Source organism: Thalia democratica, chromosome 5 (assembly GCF_965202585.1).
Source record: "Thalia democratica chromosome 5, ktThaDemo2.hap1.1, whole genome shotgun sequence".
Classification (NCBI taxonomy): Eukaryota; Metazoa; Chordata; class Thaliacea; order Salpida; family Salpidae; genus Thalia; species Thalia democratica.
This window is the reverse complement of record NC_139169.1, coordinates 72,383,492-72,399,882: the sequence shown is the minus strand read 5'-3', so window position 1 is coordinate 72,399,882 and position 16,391 is coordinate 72,383,492. Positions and strand designations below refer to the sequence as shown.

At 26.8% G+C, this 16,391-nt stretch overlaps 1 protein-coding gene across 1 annotated transcript; it reads right to left on the bottom strand.

Moving 5' to 3' along the window:
• Nucleotides 1-2,235: 2,235 nt before the first annotated feature.
• LOC145835771 (E-selectin-like) lies at nucleotides 2,236-13,748 on the bottom strand. Its single transcript, XM_082943485.1, has 17 exons — nucleotides 13,685-13,748; nucleotides 12,703-12,788; nucleotides 11,470-11,565; nucleotides 10,988-11,102; nucleotides 10,538-10,651; nucleotides 10,100-10,189; nucleotides 9,364-9,498; nucleotides 8,901-9,027; nucleotides 8,739-8,842; nucleotides 8,320-8,511; nucleotides 7,745-7,933; nucleotides 5,208-5,390; nucleotides 4,710-4,904; nucleotides 4,260-4,371; nucleotides 3,925-4,079; nucleotides 3,448-3,617; nucleotides 2,236-3,064 (listed from the first exon to the last, which is right to left on the bottom strand). The coding sequence occupies exons 1-17, from the start codon at nucleotides 13,746-13,748 to the stop codon at nucleotides 2,897-2,899; spliced, it is 2,295 nt and encodes a 764-aa protein (XP_082799611.1). The 3' UTR covers nucleotides 2,236-2,896.
• Between the last annotated feature and the right edge of the window lie 2,643 nt (nucleotides 13,749-16,391).

Below are 16,391 nucleotides of genomic sequence, written 5' to 3'. Positions count from 1 at the left end.
CCTTTTATTAAAAGTAGCAACGGGTCTTTACATTCTGAATTAAAATTTAACCTGATAAAATTAAGTTTGACATTTTATATAAAACTGGTTTAACAAGTAAGTCAATTTACAAAAACAGTTCTTTTAAACAATAATGTATTTTTAATTTACGTAAATTTAAATATCAGTAATCAAATTTGGTTAAAAAACCTTGAAACATAAATACATATACTTAACCAAAATTTCTTAAAACGACAGATTACCTGAGACTTTTAAATATTAAAAGTCCCAATTTATAAAACAGAGTTCTGAATTAATATAGTTATTTTACAAAACAAGTATTACATGTTAACAGTGTTACATTTACGCCTTTGTTTATCAATAATGGCGTATAAAGTTTGAGAAATTTAAGCAAAATTTTAGCTCTAAAACCGTTTCAGTAAATCTTTATTTTAACTTGCGTAAAAAAAATTGTCTTCAAACCTTAGCTAAGAAAATAAAAACTGTAAAATATATTTGATAGTTAAGCATTTTATTGTGAACTAGTTATAGCTAATAAAATATATATAGCTAAAGTCTTGAAACAATAAATTTATTATTTCTCTTTATGCGTGTTCCTTACATGTTTTAGACTGTTAAATAGGGTTTGACAACGTTTTTATTCGACGTGCCAGATGTGGCAAAATTTATTCTTTGGCGGGCCGGAGAATTTTATTGTCTTGAATCGGTAACATTAAAATATAATAAATACGCTTACTAGATTTTTAAAGCTTTTAGTAACAATATGAGAAAAATAAGTTAAAATTTATAAGTAGGCTTTAGTTTAATGATTTTCTAAACACTTTTATAAAGGGTTTAATATAAAAGCACTACTTGGTTTTAAACGTATCTTAAACAAAGTAAAAAAGAAATGTTTAATCACATGTAATTTATCATAACAATAATTATTTTAAAGGGTAATATATGAATTTAGTTTACAAAGTAAAAAAAATAAGACTTATATTTAACATTATTAATGTTTCTCTGACTATTTTCATAGAAAATTAAAAGGTTCCTTAATGACGACCCGAGGACGTTTTTTAAAAGTTTTTAATGAAGAATAAACAAAAACTAGCGTAAAAATAGCTTAAAATTTTTAAAAGAAATAAAAATTCTACCAATTTAAAGTATTGTGTAAAACTAATGGTTTTTAAACTTTGATTAATAAAGTTATTTTATTGAGAAAACATAATCTAAAAAGAGCTAAAGTTTTATATTTAAAAAGACATAAAACAGTTTTATTTTGCTACTTAAAAAAAGCTAAAATGTGAAAAAAAAAATACGTTTCGGCTTCAAAATAAAACAAAAACTTTGGTTCCTAAATGTTTTATTATTGGCATTATAAACGAAGTCTACAATTATACAATATAAAATTAAATTCACAACTTTGGTAGTTAAACTGAGGCTTTTTTAAATCGGATATTGTAAAAAAAGCCAGGTTTTATGAAAAAACTCACAGCAAAACTTAAGTGAATTAGTTATTAAACATTTACAATTAGTTTAACTTCTGATCTAATTAAAAAAAAAACGAGTGTATAACTAACCTAACTGTTCTAGGTCAATAGCTTAACAAATATTAAATGTTATATTCATAAATCATACTGTCATGAAAATGCATTTAATCTTTGTTATGGTTTGTATAAAGCTTAGAAAAATATTTCAAGTGCAAGTAACCAAAAAATACATTCTTATTGGTTTTACAAGTAACACAGTTCGTAACCTTTTAAATATGTTGAGGCTTTACTCAATCTGTAAAAATGATTAAATGCGTTTTCATGACACTATAAATAAAGAATATAAAATTTTAATATTAGTCTCATATTAGATATTGACACCTATATTAATCGAAACTATTAAATTAAAATTACTTTAAACAGCAAAAAAAATATCACGCAAAATTATTTTTCACACTTTAATAACAATTCTTCGTAGAGTAAAGTGCCATCGAAGCGCATATATCGAGCTCAAATAACTGTATATACTTAACTAGCCTTATAAAATGAGATACTTACACAACAATTTTTAAAATCAGGGATGATATATTCACTTATCAATTTATAATAACCAAACTGAAACATAATTTACTATGAATTTGTTTAGCTTTAGTCAAACATATACACCTCTAACTAAAAATATTAGGTTAATTAAAATACAAATGTTTTTAATCTTTTAAATGTTCGGTAAACTACTTTTTTAATACTTTGAAATTACTCTTAACCTTGGTCTAAACTACAAATTAGATATAAAAGCGTTAAAATGTTTTTCAAAAATATGCTTGAAACGTTTTTTGAAGGCAACTTAAATTTAATATAAACAATTTTTATAGTAAACAACACAAGATAAGAGTGCTAAAATAAAATAAAAACCATTGAACAAAGTAACTATAAAACTGAGGTTAATGTGGTATAAAGTATAAAAATAATTAGTAATATAAATCGACTTCAGCAAGATCTCGTTAGTTTAAAAGTTTTAAAGCAGATTTTTCAGATACTTAGTGCATAATGTACTTTAAATATTTTGACTATATACCCGTGTAAAAACCTAAGTCATTATTAAGTTAATACTAAAGTTTTATACACCTGTTTTAAAATATTAACTATTTAAACTTTTCAAACGTAAACTTATATAATTTCAAACAACTGGTTATGCCAGGGGTCGGGAGGTCAGAAAAAGGAACGTTTTAAACGGTTTAAAAACATATTTAAAGATATTTTTTTTTGAACAAAATAAAAATTGGCGATAGATTTTTCTTTAAAGATAACACTAAAACTTAATTTTAGTTTTTTGAGAATACTTATATAATAAACTAGTTGAAATTTTTTTTAATGTGGCCCACGGGCTGCAGTTTACCGACCCCTGGGTTATGCCATTAAACAGTTTAAAAGGAACACGGGTCTGAGCAGAGTTTTGAAGATAGTAAATTGACAATTTTGCTGGCATCCAGATTCGTGAAATCCCTGACGTTCACTGTCTGTTCCTCGGACCCTGTCACTCTGACGAGCCGTTGGTAGACCGCATCCTCCAAACCGATACCCACCGCGAATATCTGTGTTTTGTAATGTAAGCAATAGAATCGTACACAAAAAAATAATAATAGTTTTTTTCTCAAACTTACTGAAACTAGTTTAGTCTTGAGAAAGCCCATTTTAGTATTATATTTTCAAACAGTTTTTTAGATACTTAGTTGTTTTCTTTGAGAGGTTGTAGTTTTTTTTAAGAAGTTTAAAGTTTTAATCAACTGATTTAAATTGTTTAAAAATAATAATAGCAGGAAAGAAAACAAAGGGTACTTATTCATACAAAACTATGAAGAAACTACATAAAAGCCAAACTGATTGTTTCAGAATGTTTCTTTTATAAAATGTTCATTTAAACAAAAAAATAGTTTTTTTACGGCATCTTTTTATAAAAATACAATAAAACTCTTACAATGACTCCATTCCTCCTCAAAACCCTTGCAACGTCCTTCATTAGCTTCTGGTCGTTCGATTTTCCGTCGGTCACCAGCAAAATGACATCCTGGGCTCCTGGTCGGTTCCCGTACTCCAGACTAAGGCTGTTCTCCTGAACATGCAGTAACGCGTCTCCCGTCTTTGTTCCTGAAATAATTTTGCTGAATTACTAAAGTAATAAAACAGTCACAAAGAAGTTTTTATAAAAGTACTACTTGTGGTTTATATTTTTAGTTAACAAACCTTGCAGTAAGTTTTTGATAATTCAAACTACAATAAGTAGAAAATATAAATCTAAAAAGCTGTTTTGGAGAATTTTTTTATAAAAACCCATTCAAGCTTCATTCCTGCATGGAAGTGGTTATAAAAGTAGATCTTTGCTAGTTATTGAAATAGTGTAACTTATATCGCTCAAAAAACAAAATTCAAAAAGTTTCAACAAACTGAATGTTACCTTCTCCGCTGTAAGGTATTTTGTTCAACTTTTCTTTTAAGTCTTCAATTGAAATACCGACTGAATCGACCAGTTTAATTTCCGTGTCCTTATCAACTTTGCTGCTGTACTTGAAAATTGAAATTCTCGAAGATTCTTCTCCGAGCTTAAACTGCCTAGAATAAAGTAAGTATTCGGGTGTTTAAAGGTCGTACTTTTTTGAAATAGTACTAATGTTAAATGAAAAATAAAACTTTTTACCAACTCTATGAGCGACTATTAAAGTAAGTATATGTAAAGAAATTTTTTTATTTATAAAGTGTACTAATTGAAAAATAAAAGCAAATTTTACTAACTCTATGAGCGACTCGGTAAACTCCATCTGTATGTTCCAGTTGTCGAGCTCCACAGATGAGGAGGAGTCGAGAGCAATCACCAGATCCATCTTGATTGAAGGAGGGCAAGGCACTGGATAATTGTCAATAGTTATATTAAAAATAAGTTGTTGAACATTAATTAGACAAAAACTTAAGAGTTAGTTAAAGTATTTTATTAAGAGAGTTTATAAAACTTTGAGTATACAACAACTGAATTGAAGGAGGGCAAGGCACTAATAATAAGCTAAATTTATCAACTAAAAAAAATCAAAAATAAAATTTAGCAAGTCAAGTTCAAAGGTTGAAAGTTTTAAAAAGTAAGCTACAGTCAAAAAAACTTTACGTACGAGGTTTGTAGGAATCAAGTAATTACAAAAATTTTAAAATGTTTACAGATCATCATATAACCCGTTTCAAAAATAAACATACCAGAGCAACAGGGGGCTTCAGGTTGCCAAGCAACGCTCCCGTCCCTCTGCACCATGCAGAAGTTTTCACTGGACCCCGCAGGATACACCTCCTTGTCGTTACCACACGAGAACTCGCAAGCCGACATGAAGTTTTCCCCGTCCGTGCAACTTATCGTCAGGTCTGAAGTTTGATTCTGAATTCCGCACGACATCGCTGTTGAGTAAAAGTATTTAATCAGTAAAATGCTGGTAGTTTGATAAGAAAGGTTAAATGTCAATAAATAAAACGATGAATTAAATTAAAATAATAAACAAAAAATTGACTTACTGTTTATGTTGTAATATTGTGCAAAAAAACACGCTGACAAAGATAGCCTTTGAAAATTATACTTATTTACATTATTTCTATAATTTGTTTTTATTACAGTAAAGTTTAAAAAAACATGGTTTCACAATACACAAAAAAATACTAAAACTATTGAAACTAAAACTAAAAAAAAAGTGTCTTTCAACTGACGCAGGCACTCGGGTACGGGGTGGCTCCACTCCCCGTTGTTGTGGCAACTAATAAAAGTTTCCCCTACCAGCTGGTGGCCGGGGTCGCATATGTAGAAGCACGTGCTACCCCTCTCAAAACCACTGATGCATGAACTTATAGAGTTTGCCACTTCCGGCAGTTCAGTGCAGTTTTTGAAAATTTCTGTAATTTTGTTTTTGTATGCTTTATAGAACAAGGGTCATAAAACTGCGGCTTGCAATGTACTTTTCAATTAAAAACTTAAAGTTTTAGAACAGTAAAAAATAAAAAGTTAAAATTTCCAATTAAGCTCTTAGTTTTATAATTAGTAACTACTAGTTCTTTGTTTTTGTACAATTTGTCGTGATTTTTGATTAATATAGTATTTCATTATTGATTTTTACAACTCTTTTAAATAAATGCGGCCCGCGACCGACTTTTTTGGGCTGCCGATCCCTATTTACCTATTTATTTATTTTAGAAGCTAAAAACCAAGTAAAAATCAAACTTATTGAGCAATAATTTTTGATATAGCTACATTAGTCGTATTTTGCAAAGAAGTAGTTAATCTTGAATGAACTTAATTAAATAAGTTCAAAAAAACTTTAACGCCTGACTTACAAAACTTTTGCGTGGTAGTTAAATTATTTAAAATTTAGTTTTCGATTTAAATAAAGCTTGAAGTTCAATTAAGTTAAACATAAGCTGAAGTAGTTCGTTTGAACCCTAAATTTTTAAAACCGCTATCTAATAAGTATCTGTATTGACACTGTTTATAAACAATCACTGAAAGTGCACAAAAATCTCACTTAGTTTGACGGGTAAAGGTCACTTTACGTTTATTGTAGCTGTTAGGGGAAAATATCATTTAAAAAAAAATCTTTTTTTTGATCATTTATTCATGTTTCTGTTAACTTTTTAAAGTTGTGAAAACAAAATAATCTTATTGTAACATAGAAGGTGCTAGATGTTGAGATAGTTTTTGTTTAGCTGTCATCGCCACTTTTTTATTCGCATAATTTAAAATTAACTTTTTGACACATAAAACAATTATATTTAGTGCTGTTAACTTGATATTAATATTTACATTTTCAAAGTATTTTTTAGTATTGCGTGGAAAATCAAAATGAAATAAAACTTTATTGTTGTTGTACTACTTACATTTTTGCATATTATTTTCAGTTAAACAAAGTGTTTTGTCTTTGTTTTTATTTGTAAACAGGATGTTTAAGTTATTTTGAACTTTTAATAGTTTTTAATACAAAGTTTTCGTGTTTTTAATACAGTTTATTTCTAATGAAAAACAAATAAATGCAAAACCTTAAATGAACAAAATTTGTAACGCTTTTAAAATATTATCTAAATAAACGCAATACTTAGTTAAATAGGTATATATATGTATATAAAGAAAACTTGATCTATTTTACATCTAGGTACAACAAATGCATTTAGTTTTTTATATACTAATTTAAAATTAAAAAATTTTTTGTTTTGAAATTTTTTGTAAATATTACTTATTTAGCTACTGATTGTTGAACTTTAAATTTTATTTTATTCCATTTAAATTAAAATATACACTTTTGTTTATTATTAGTCCAAAACATATTTTAGCCTGTCTTAGCGGTATACAACTTAATGTATCAAGATATCTTTACTTGAGTACTTACTAAAAAAAAAATAATTCAATGATATATACCTTAGAAATAAGCTGACAGTATCAGGAAAACGGATTACATAAAAAAAAAAAACCATTACTGCAGTATATTGAGCACTTTTGTTAAAGTAATAACTTAAACTACCAACTAAAACCCTTTGTCGTGATTGTGACAATTTTGTTGCAGTTTTGAAATATACATCTTAAGCTTGTCAACAGATTAAAATCTTACAAAAATTAAAACTTATAACTGCTAATATAGTGTATTTAAACATTTCTAAGCTAAGTTTCGTTTTAGCAAGACGTTATAAACACAATTCATCAATAAAAATTAGTATGAAATTTCTACGTTTTGAAATTAATTTTATTTCTATTTAAAATAAATAGTAAAAACTAAACAAAAATAATTTTTACTGCAAAATTCAGTGAGCTGGTGTAAATACTAGTAAAACTTTAGATTTTAATTAATATTTTGTAGATTAACGTTTTTAACTATGTTACTTGGTCTTCATACACATTATGTTCGTTAATTGTTTGTTTATATACAAAAATCTCAAAAGGTGAAATTGAGTTTACAGTATGTGTATTTTCGTTTGTTTTAATTATATATTTGTGCTATGTTTTATAAAGTGCAAATAATACCTTTCTGTTTTTGAAGTTCAATTTTTTAATAAAGAACATTAGTTTACTAAAAAAAAAGAAGATAATACAAAACTATGTCTTTTCTTATTGTTTAAACAGTAGCTCTACTGCTATCAATAAACAAAAAAAATAATAAAAAGTTTAATTTTATTGAAAGAGTTTAGTGAGACCAGATTTCTTTATTTGATTTTGTATTTTAAAAACAAAAAATCACAAGTACTAAGTTATTTAAAATGCAAACCTTTGCAAATAGGAGGCGGTTGGGACCATTGACCGAATATACCGTAATCTCTGACGCATTCTATGGAATCAGGACCCAGTAGTTCGTAACCTTCGTTGCATTCATAACTACAAACAGTTCCCAGAGTATTGTCAGTACAATCAATTGTTCCGTGTTCCGGAGCTATTTGCATGGGAAAGCAAACTATTTCTGTAATATATGTATTTTTTTATTAATACAGTTGAGTTTAACCTATCAACTTTTAAACGAAAAGAATAGTCTTGCTTATGTAATATTTTTTTATTATCTGATACAAATTCATCTCTAAAAGGTAAAAAAAAAACTAGTTCACTGCTTAAGCTTTGTATATCAACAATAGTTTAGACGGCATATTTTTCACACAAGTAATTGTTGAATAATAATTACAAGTAAATACAAAACCAAAGTTTAATTTTTGATAATACTTTAATAGAAAAAAATGCTACATAAAATATTAACCAACGCGAACAAATAGATTTTTTTAAACTTAAAAAGCTAAATTTACCATAAGTTTTAGTTTTTCAAACAAAAGCAACTTTACATTACAACACACTCACCGATGCAAACGGGTGGTAAATTGCTCCACATGCTTTCCAACCCGTCTCTCTTCACGCACTCTGTTGAATTGTCACCTATCTGGTGGAACCCCTCCGCGCAGGAGAAATGGCACACAGATTCCAACCTGTTACCAAACGTGCACTCTACAGCGCCATCGAGCGGATTCTCCTGTGGTGGCTCGCACAACATTTCTGTAAAGGTTTTATTTTAAGTATTAACTAAGATGTCTAACTAGTTCTACATTCCAGTTTAAAACTTAAAACTTGTATATGTTTTAATATAGAAGCATTTTACATACTCTACTTACTTTTTAAGGACTAACTAAACTTAACTAACTTTATTTGTCTAAAAGTTTAAAAAAAAAAAAAACGGAAAAATAAACACTATAATAGGTTGTAGTTTAAAGAAGATTACTTACCGATGCACTGTGGAGTGGGATGGTTCCAATCGACACCATCTTCTGTGACGTCACAAATCAGTTCTTCTTCACCTGAAAGCTCGTATCCAGGATTGCACATGAAGCTGGTATAAATAAGGTTTTAACAATAAGTTATGAAAGAAACTTAAAAAAAAAACTAACAAGCACGCGCTTCCGACTCGCGTTCCGTCCAAGTCGCAGGAAATAATTCCGTTAGAGGGCGGTGTTTGCAAATTGCATTTCTCCTGTTCACATCTCGGAGGTGTTCCGTCCCAATCAAAACTTTCTCCTAGTAATAAAAAAGGACTTATTTTCTGTTTAACTTAGTTTTGAAAAATTGAGATATTTAGTCGAAAAAGAATTTAAACTGAAAGTTAGTCAAACTTGTATATGTTTGTACAAATATAATACTTTCATGATTTTTGTGTGTTGTAAGGAGAACTTTAGTTTTTTTAAATAATGATAGTTTAGGAAGAATAAGAGTTTTTTTTTAAACAGTTTTAAAAGTTTATGTATTCAAAAAAGAGTACAAACTACCTTTAATTTATACAAAACATTTATGGAAGTGTTTAAATAGATATAGAACGTATACAGCTTATACACTTAAATAGTTCTCATAACTTACCACAAACAATACTGGACTGCCCAATCATTTTATAACCTAAGTTACAATAAAACTCGCAAACACTGTTGATGTTAAAATTGTCACTGCAAGAAACTCCTCCGTTCAATATTTGACGAACTCTACTGCATTTAGTACCTGTTAAAAAAGTTTTATAAACATTTTTATAACTTATGTTATCTCTATGTGCTTATATTTCTAATGTGTGCATATAAACAACTTTAACTGAGTTGTTAACGTTCATTAAAAAAAACAAAGTCTGCTGGTTTTAATTCATTAGGAAATTAAAAAATAGTGCTAGAATTTAAAAATACTGATATTACCAAATATCTGATCATGGTGGTTTACATACTTTGATTTTATTTTTTGTCCAGATGTGTTTTATTTAATACAAAATTATTAAGACTGTACTACAATTTTAAAAATACTTGTAATTGTGGTTACAACTTGTTTTAACTTTTTTACATATGTAAGTAACATATATAACTAAAGTTTTAAAAACTTAAACTAATCAAAATTAAAACTTTAAATACTTGTTTTAGTTGATAAGTGAAGTTTGTCAAACAAATAAACATGGAAAAATTTTAAGCCTAAAAGGATCTTTGTACATACAAGTGTTGGTATATACTTTTTGTAAATAAATATTTTATAACCTTAGCTAGCATTAAAAGTACATAAAAACCGTTTACTTAGCTTATAACTCACATTTTGATTAAACTATATAAAAAATGTTTTTTACTTCTACAAATAGGGGCCTTTCGTGTGAACTTTGGGAAACTGTTAGCGTGCTTTAAACATTCTGATGTTGTCTCCCCAATAAGCTCATAACCTGTAGAAAATGTGACGTAGTTTTAGAATGAATATTTAAAATTTATACTAGAAATTCTGGTTTATAGATTAAGAGACAAACTATATGTTTTGTCTTAGTAAAGGTCTTGTGTAATGCATTTGTATTTTTTAGTTGTTAATCATGCATCTTAATATTGTTGTATATACTTATAATAACTACTAAACACCTTGTATAAGTCGTATTTTCACACAGAAACCGACAACTTTACTTAACTACTCGAAGTAGAAAGGTAATTTGTGTAAAGCAACCAAAGTTGGTTTTAACTAGTTAATTTTGTAAATTTAAATTATTATGTATGCTTAGCATAACAAATAATAAATGTTTTACCTTCATTACACTCGAATGCGCAAACTGATCCGATTTCGTTTGGTGAAGTTTTAAATTTACAATCAGTTATACCGTTGATTGGTTGCGGTACAGATGAACAATGCTTTTGTACTTCTGCAAAAAAGTAACTTTCAAACTAAAATAATTTACCAAAACTTAAAAAACGTTATTTTCTCTGTAAAAAAATTCAAATTAGCTTTCGCTGATGTTAAATGACTAGTTCATTGAATAAAGTATAAGAGTTGATGAGCTTTCAAAGTTAATAAGCTTTTAAAATAAAGTATATAAAACGTTTACATCTACACGTTGTATAGTTGTAACATTTTATTATTATAATGCTTTTGACTCTATTTTGTTTACTCTTAGGTCCAAGTTACAAAAAAATAAGCTCTAATAGTTTTGCAAGGTATTGTTTTAAACGTTTCTACTTATATTTTTAATTAAACTAACCATCGAGACAAAACAATCCTCTTTTATTGCAAAGATCAGACCCACAACAGCACCTGCAAACTGAACTGTGCTGATACGGATTGCATTGGGTCCCTATTGATGCTTCTGCAGTGTTCTGAAGTGAACAAAACTTTTTTTATTGTACCAATTTAAGTTTTGATCCACAACTTTTAAATTAAAAACATGCTAATCATCGTTAGTTTTTCATATTCATTTTGTTTAGTTCGTTTTAGCTTTGCTTTTAAGAAAATTTCTCAGCCGTTTGAGGTTAACAATGAAGATGTATCTTAAAACAATACAGTATACATATTTGTGTAACTAAACAATTGAAACAGCATATTGTGAAAAGGTTAAAAATCATTTAAAGATTCATTAAAAACAAATGTTATTTGCGGTCAAATGCCACAACAAGATTGCTCTTTGTACTCTGAACATGAACGGATGACCATAGATCAACAAATCAAGACTTTAATGCCTCTAACCTGAAGTTGATTGTTATCGCAAGCTCGGGGCTGTTTGCATCTCTTTGTGACGCGCCACACGCCGTTGTTGTTACGTAGTTCGCTCGAACATTTCGACTGAAAAAAGTTTATGCATGATGAAAGTTTTTGGTAGAAAACTCGATAAAAATAATCAACATTTGATAAAAATAAACATGTGAAGTAAATCGTTTTATGTACTGGGTGTAAAACTGAGATTTTTGTGTTTTTTAGTAGTTTTTGTAAAAAATGTGTACTTAAAGTAAAGTTTTTGTGACTAAAATAGTGTATATCTTAACTTTTACAAAAAAGGGGGAAATTAATTTGGACATATTATTAATTAGACTAAAAATAAAGAAATATATTCGAAATGAAGATATGAAAACAGATAGATAAGGTCATAGCGTTGTATTGTACCGGAAATAAAAATATCTTTCTTTGATATAGTTTTTTTTTATTAATGCTGGTTGATTAAAAGTATACGTTTATATTTTAAAGCGTATATTTTATTTTTATAATCGGAATAAATTAAAAACTGTCGTACTTAAATAAAAATAAAACAACCGCCTTACAATATTAGTAATAAAATTCATAAAAAGTTATAAAGTTATATTCTTAATTTATTACTTTATCTCTCATCGACAGCTTTAATTAGAACTAGGTAAAAAACAATAAATAGAAACTATTGCAAGTATGACAAGTTTAACTAGTTGTAGAAATATATTTTTGTAAACTTATACTGTAAAATTTTTTCTCAGCGTATCGTATCACTTTCAAATTGACTAACATTTTTCATTTGAGTTGACAACTAAAACATATATGTAGTAAAACAAATAAAAAATACATATATTTACTAGCAATACAATCAAAACTTAAAAGCTGATTAACTTTTTATCAGCTATAAAAAACTAAAAAAAAAGTAAACATTAAAAAAGCTAATCGTTTGGTTAATTTTAAATCTTGCTTATAAAGTTTATTAAAGTATTTTAAGTAACCTTTCACTAAACTTTAAAATAAATTTCAGATAAATATTTGAAACTTATAAAGAACACTTTGTTTGGTACGAAAGGCTTTTATACTGATAGCATCGACTTGAAATGTTAAAAATATTTATTAATAAACCATAAAATCTCAGTGTCATACTGTACTTCAGTGTGGTGGTATTAATTATTTTAAAAATACAAAACAATTTGTATACTAAATTTTGGTAAAGTATATATATATATATATTCTTACTTCATTTTCTTCGCATTGCTGTAATCTACCTTTTCTCAAGCAGTCAACTAAGCCTCTGGAGTTCAAACAGTGCCAGCATTTGAGACCTAAGAGGAGAAATGCAATATTTAAACGAGGCAAGGTAGCTAGTAAAAGCATTAAAATATATTAGTTTTCAAAATTGTATTTCGCATTAGTAAAAAAAAAGATTTTTGAAAGGTATATTTTTTAAAACAAGTTATTCAATATCAGTTGATTATTTTTGTATACATGATTGTACTTTGCAGCAACACTCATAAAGTGATTATTTTTATATTTGCACTAATTTATATTTAATGTTCGAACACTAGCTTCAAAACGTACTAATTTAATTTTAAATTACTTTTTTTTTCAACTAACACGTTTAAATCTGAATAAGCAGAAATAAAAACGAAAATAATGTAGTTTAAATGTTCAAGTAAAGTTTTACACACAACACTATAGCAAAAAAGAAAGTCAAGACTAACACATAATTTATTTTCCTTTACATTCTATAAATTTAAACTAGGAGAGGTGGTTTTAACTTAAACCAGTAACTGATAATAATTTTATCACACTATCTATTAGTGACTTAAAAAATTTAATTTTTACATTTTTTTTAGTTATAATTGATATTTAAAGCAAAAATTTGGGCTTAAAATTATCTGGACTCTTTATAAACTCTTTATTTTGTAAGTCTTAAGTTTTTGTAAAGAAGCTTTTTAAAATCAGCTAAAGGTTTAAAACAACGGTAATAAAAACGTTCAAAGATGCTTATAGAAACATATTAGTTTAATTAAAATAAGTATAAAAAGTTTTCAAAAAAGAAAACATTTTTTTTAGGTACATACTTAGGATTTATAAAACTGAATTTATCTTATTAAAACTTTGTATAAATTTATTCTAACCTCTGAAATTGCCTAAAAATTATAACACTAAAACTTTAAAAACTTAAACTAAAACTATTAACAATAAAAATAACTACCTAAAACGTGTCTGAATAACGTAAGTTTCAATAAAAACGTCAAAATTACAAACGAGTGCTTCATGATGAAGTGAAAAGTAAATTCGGTTCGGTTTTGAATTCGGTATTTATACTCATGTGGGGAAAAAATAAACCTGCGTCGCGTATATTGTGTGTTTGTGATAGAAAGGTCAATCGGAAACGTTTTTAGTATACTGAATTTGATTGCGTTTAGATTACAAAGTAGATTTGTGTTTATTGAATTTTAACTTTTTGTTTGGTTTTAATATTTGCACTGTCGTTTAAAAAAAAAACAAACAGGCAGTAGGAACTTTCACTGATAATAGGTATTTTTAATTAGCTTGTCAACTTAGATCGGATTAAACGTTTTTTGGTTAGAAAGTTTTTAACTACATTTTAAAAAATATAAAAGAAAAACAATAGCAAACAGTTTTTTTTAAGATTTAAACTAGACCTTGAACTTATAAGCAAGCAAAGTTGTCTAAAACAAGTTTTATTTAAGCTAAAATATTTTTCGAAACTTAAAATACTACCTACAAAATTGTAAAAATAAAGTAACAAGCTTGTCTCTAATCTAAAAACTACAAAAAATATTTTTTCAAACTTTAAAGCAGAAAATTGTTGTTTTTCAACTAACTTTAATTTAACTAAGTACTTTTTATTAGCATAGGAAAAAAATGCCTATCATTAAAAGGTTTTTTAACAACTTATAATATTTATAATTGTGAATTAATACCTGATAATGAAATTTGTTTAGTTTGTTGCAGATAGATACAAAACTAAAAAATGTCAATATTTTTTATTTGATTCTAAAAACAACAAGACCACCATGAAATTTTGTTTGTGGGAAATGTTGGAAAACAAAAAACATGTAAACAAACATTCATAAAAACATCATGTAAAAGTACAAAAAACACAATAATTGTATAAATATTTCTACGAGCCAAAAAAATTAAACTTTGAGTAGACTAAATAAGCTGATTATAGACCGCTTAACCTAGAGTGTACTGATTATAACCATTGAAACATTACTTTCTATTAAAAATAAACTTCTGTTGTGTTTTTGATTTTACGTTTTTTTTTGAAAAAACAGTTTCCAGCTTTCAACTTAGTTTAGTAAAACTATTCATTTTTAGTGTTACTTAGTTTCATAAAGATTATTTCAAACGAATAAACATTTTTAAATTCTCTGTTGCCTACAGCAAAAGTGTTACTAACCACAAAGTCTGTTAAAACTTTCACTAGCGAAAAATATATTTTATGGTTTTGTAAGCATATTAAAATTTTACTAATTAGTTTGCAATCTTTGTAATACTTAATCATCTATGTGAGAAAACTAAAGCTGTTATACCATTCGATTAAATAAAAATAATAACAATAAAAGCAGTTCTAGTTTTCTATTATTGTAAAATTAAGAAATAAAGTTTAATATTGCAAATTATACATAATAAAGCCTTATATTTGAATCATAAAACTAATAGATTTATCCAACATGTCCATTTTAAAAATTAGTTCATTAAAAAACAAAGTCAACACAGTTTATCAGTCGAAATTTTTCCGAAACGTTTTGTAAACATCAATAAGTAGCTGGTATGTTTAAAAACAATTTATTTGCACTTAGTTGTTGGTACTTTTATTCAATTATGACATGACTTTCCCAGGTATTTTTAAATTAGTGTAATTGTTGTCTACTGTTTCTTAACTATATAAAAGCTTTCATCTTAGTCATGAAAAACGGAACAGTTTAATAAAAAGTTAAAAAACTTGTTTACTACAAACTTTGTTCTGCTTGATTTTAGAATGTTGTTTTAATTTTTATCAAAAATTTTAAAGTCAGTTTTCTTCCATCTAATAACCATGCTGATTTTGAGACTTTTGCTAGCAAATCAAGTTTTTGTTTTATATTTTATTTGTTCGCAGCTTCAGAGCAAATTAAAGTTAAACGTGTTTAAAAATTTAATAGTTCTAAATAAAAATGATGTGAAAAAGTTGATACAGTGTAACACAACAAAAACTAAAGCATTGAAGTGAAATTATAATTAACATACTCATTATACTATTGAAATATACACAAAGTTTTTAGTTTCGTTAAACAAGTACTTTTATTACAACCAAAGAATAAAAAGATAATTAAGATTTGGTTTTAGACATTGAAATGCATTGTTTTTTAAGCTTGCATGCTGGCATTACATTACTTGAAATCTTGATTTATCAATTTCTGGTAGCAAGTTTATCACCGATCTGCTTTTTAGTTCTTATCTCGTATAAAGCTATTTTAATTAACTGAGATAATATCAGCATAACAGCTTTAATGTTTACTTTAACCGTGGTTTTATGACTATTTATTTATTATTTATGATTGTATGAAAGTCTTCTGAGCAAGATTTTATTTTATATACCACCTAGATGAACTTATCTTTATAAAATTCTTTTTTTTTTTTTAATTTAAAGCATTGTTAATTAAATTGTTTTTATTAAATTATAATACTATTGTATCAGTTCTTAATGAATAATATACTATTGTGTCTCTTTTAAGTACAAGTATTTGGTAGAAGATTTATAATCCTTTTTTGATTGAAAATACAAAAATAAAGATTAAAAAAAAGTTATGCTGTGGTCAAAAATTTTTGTAGATTTTGGTTTTATATATAACAATAAACAATGAATTCTATATGCTTTTTAATACATAACTTAAAAAACTTCTATG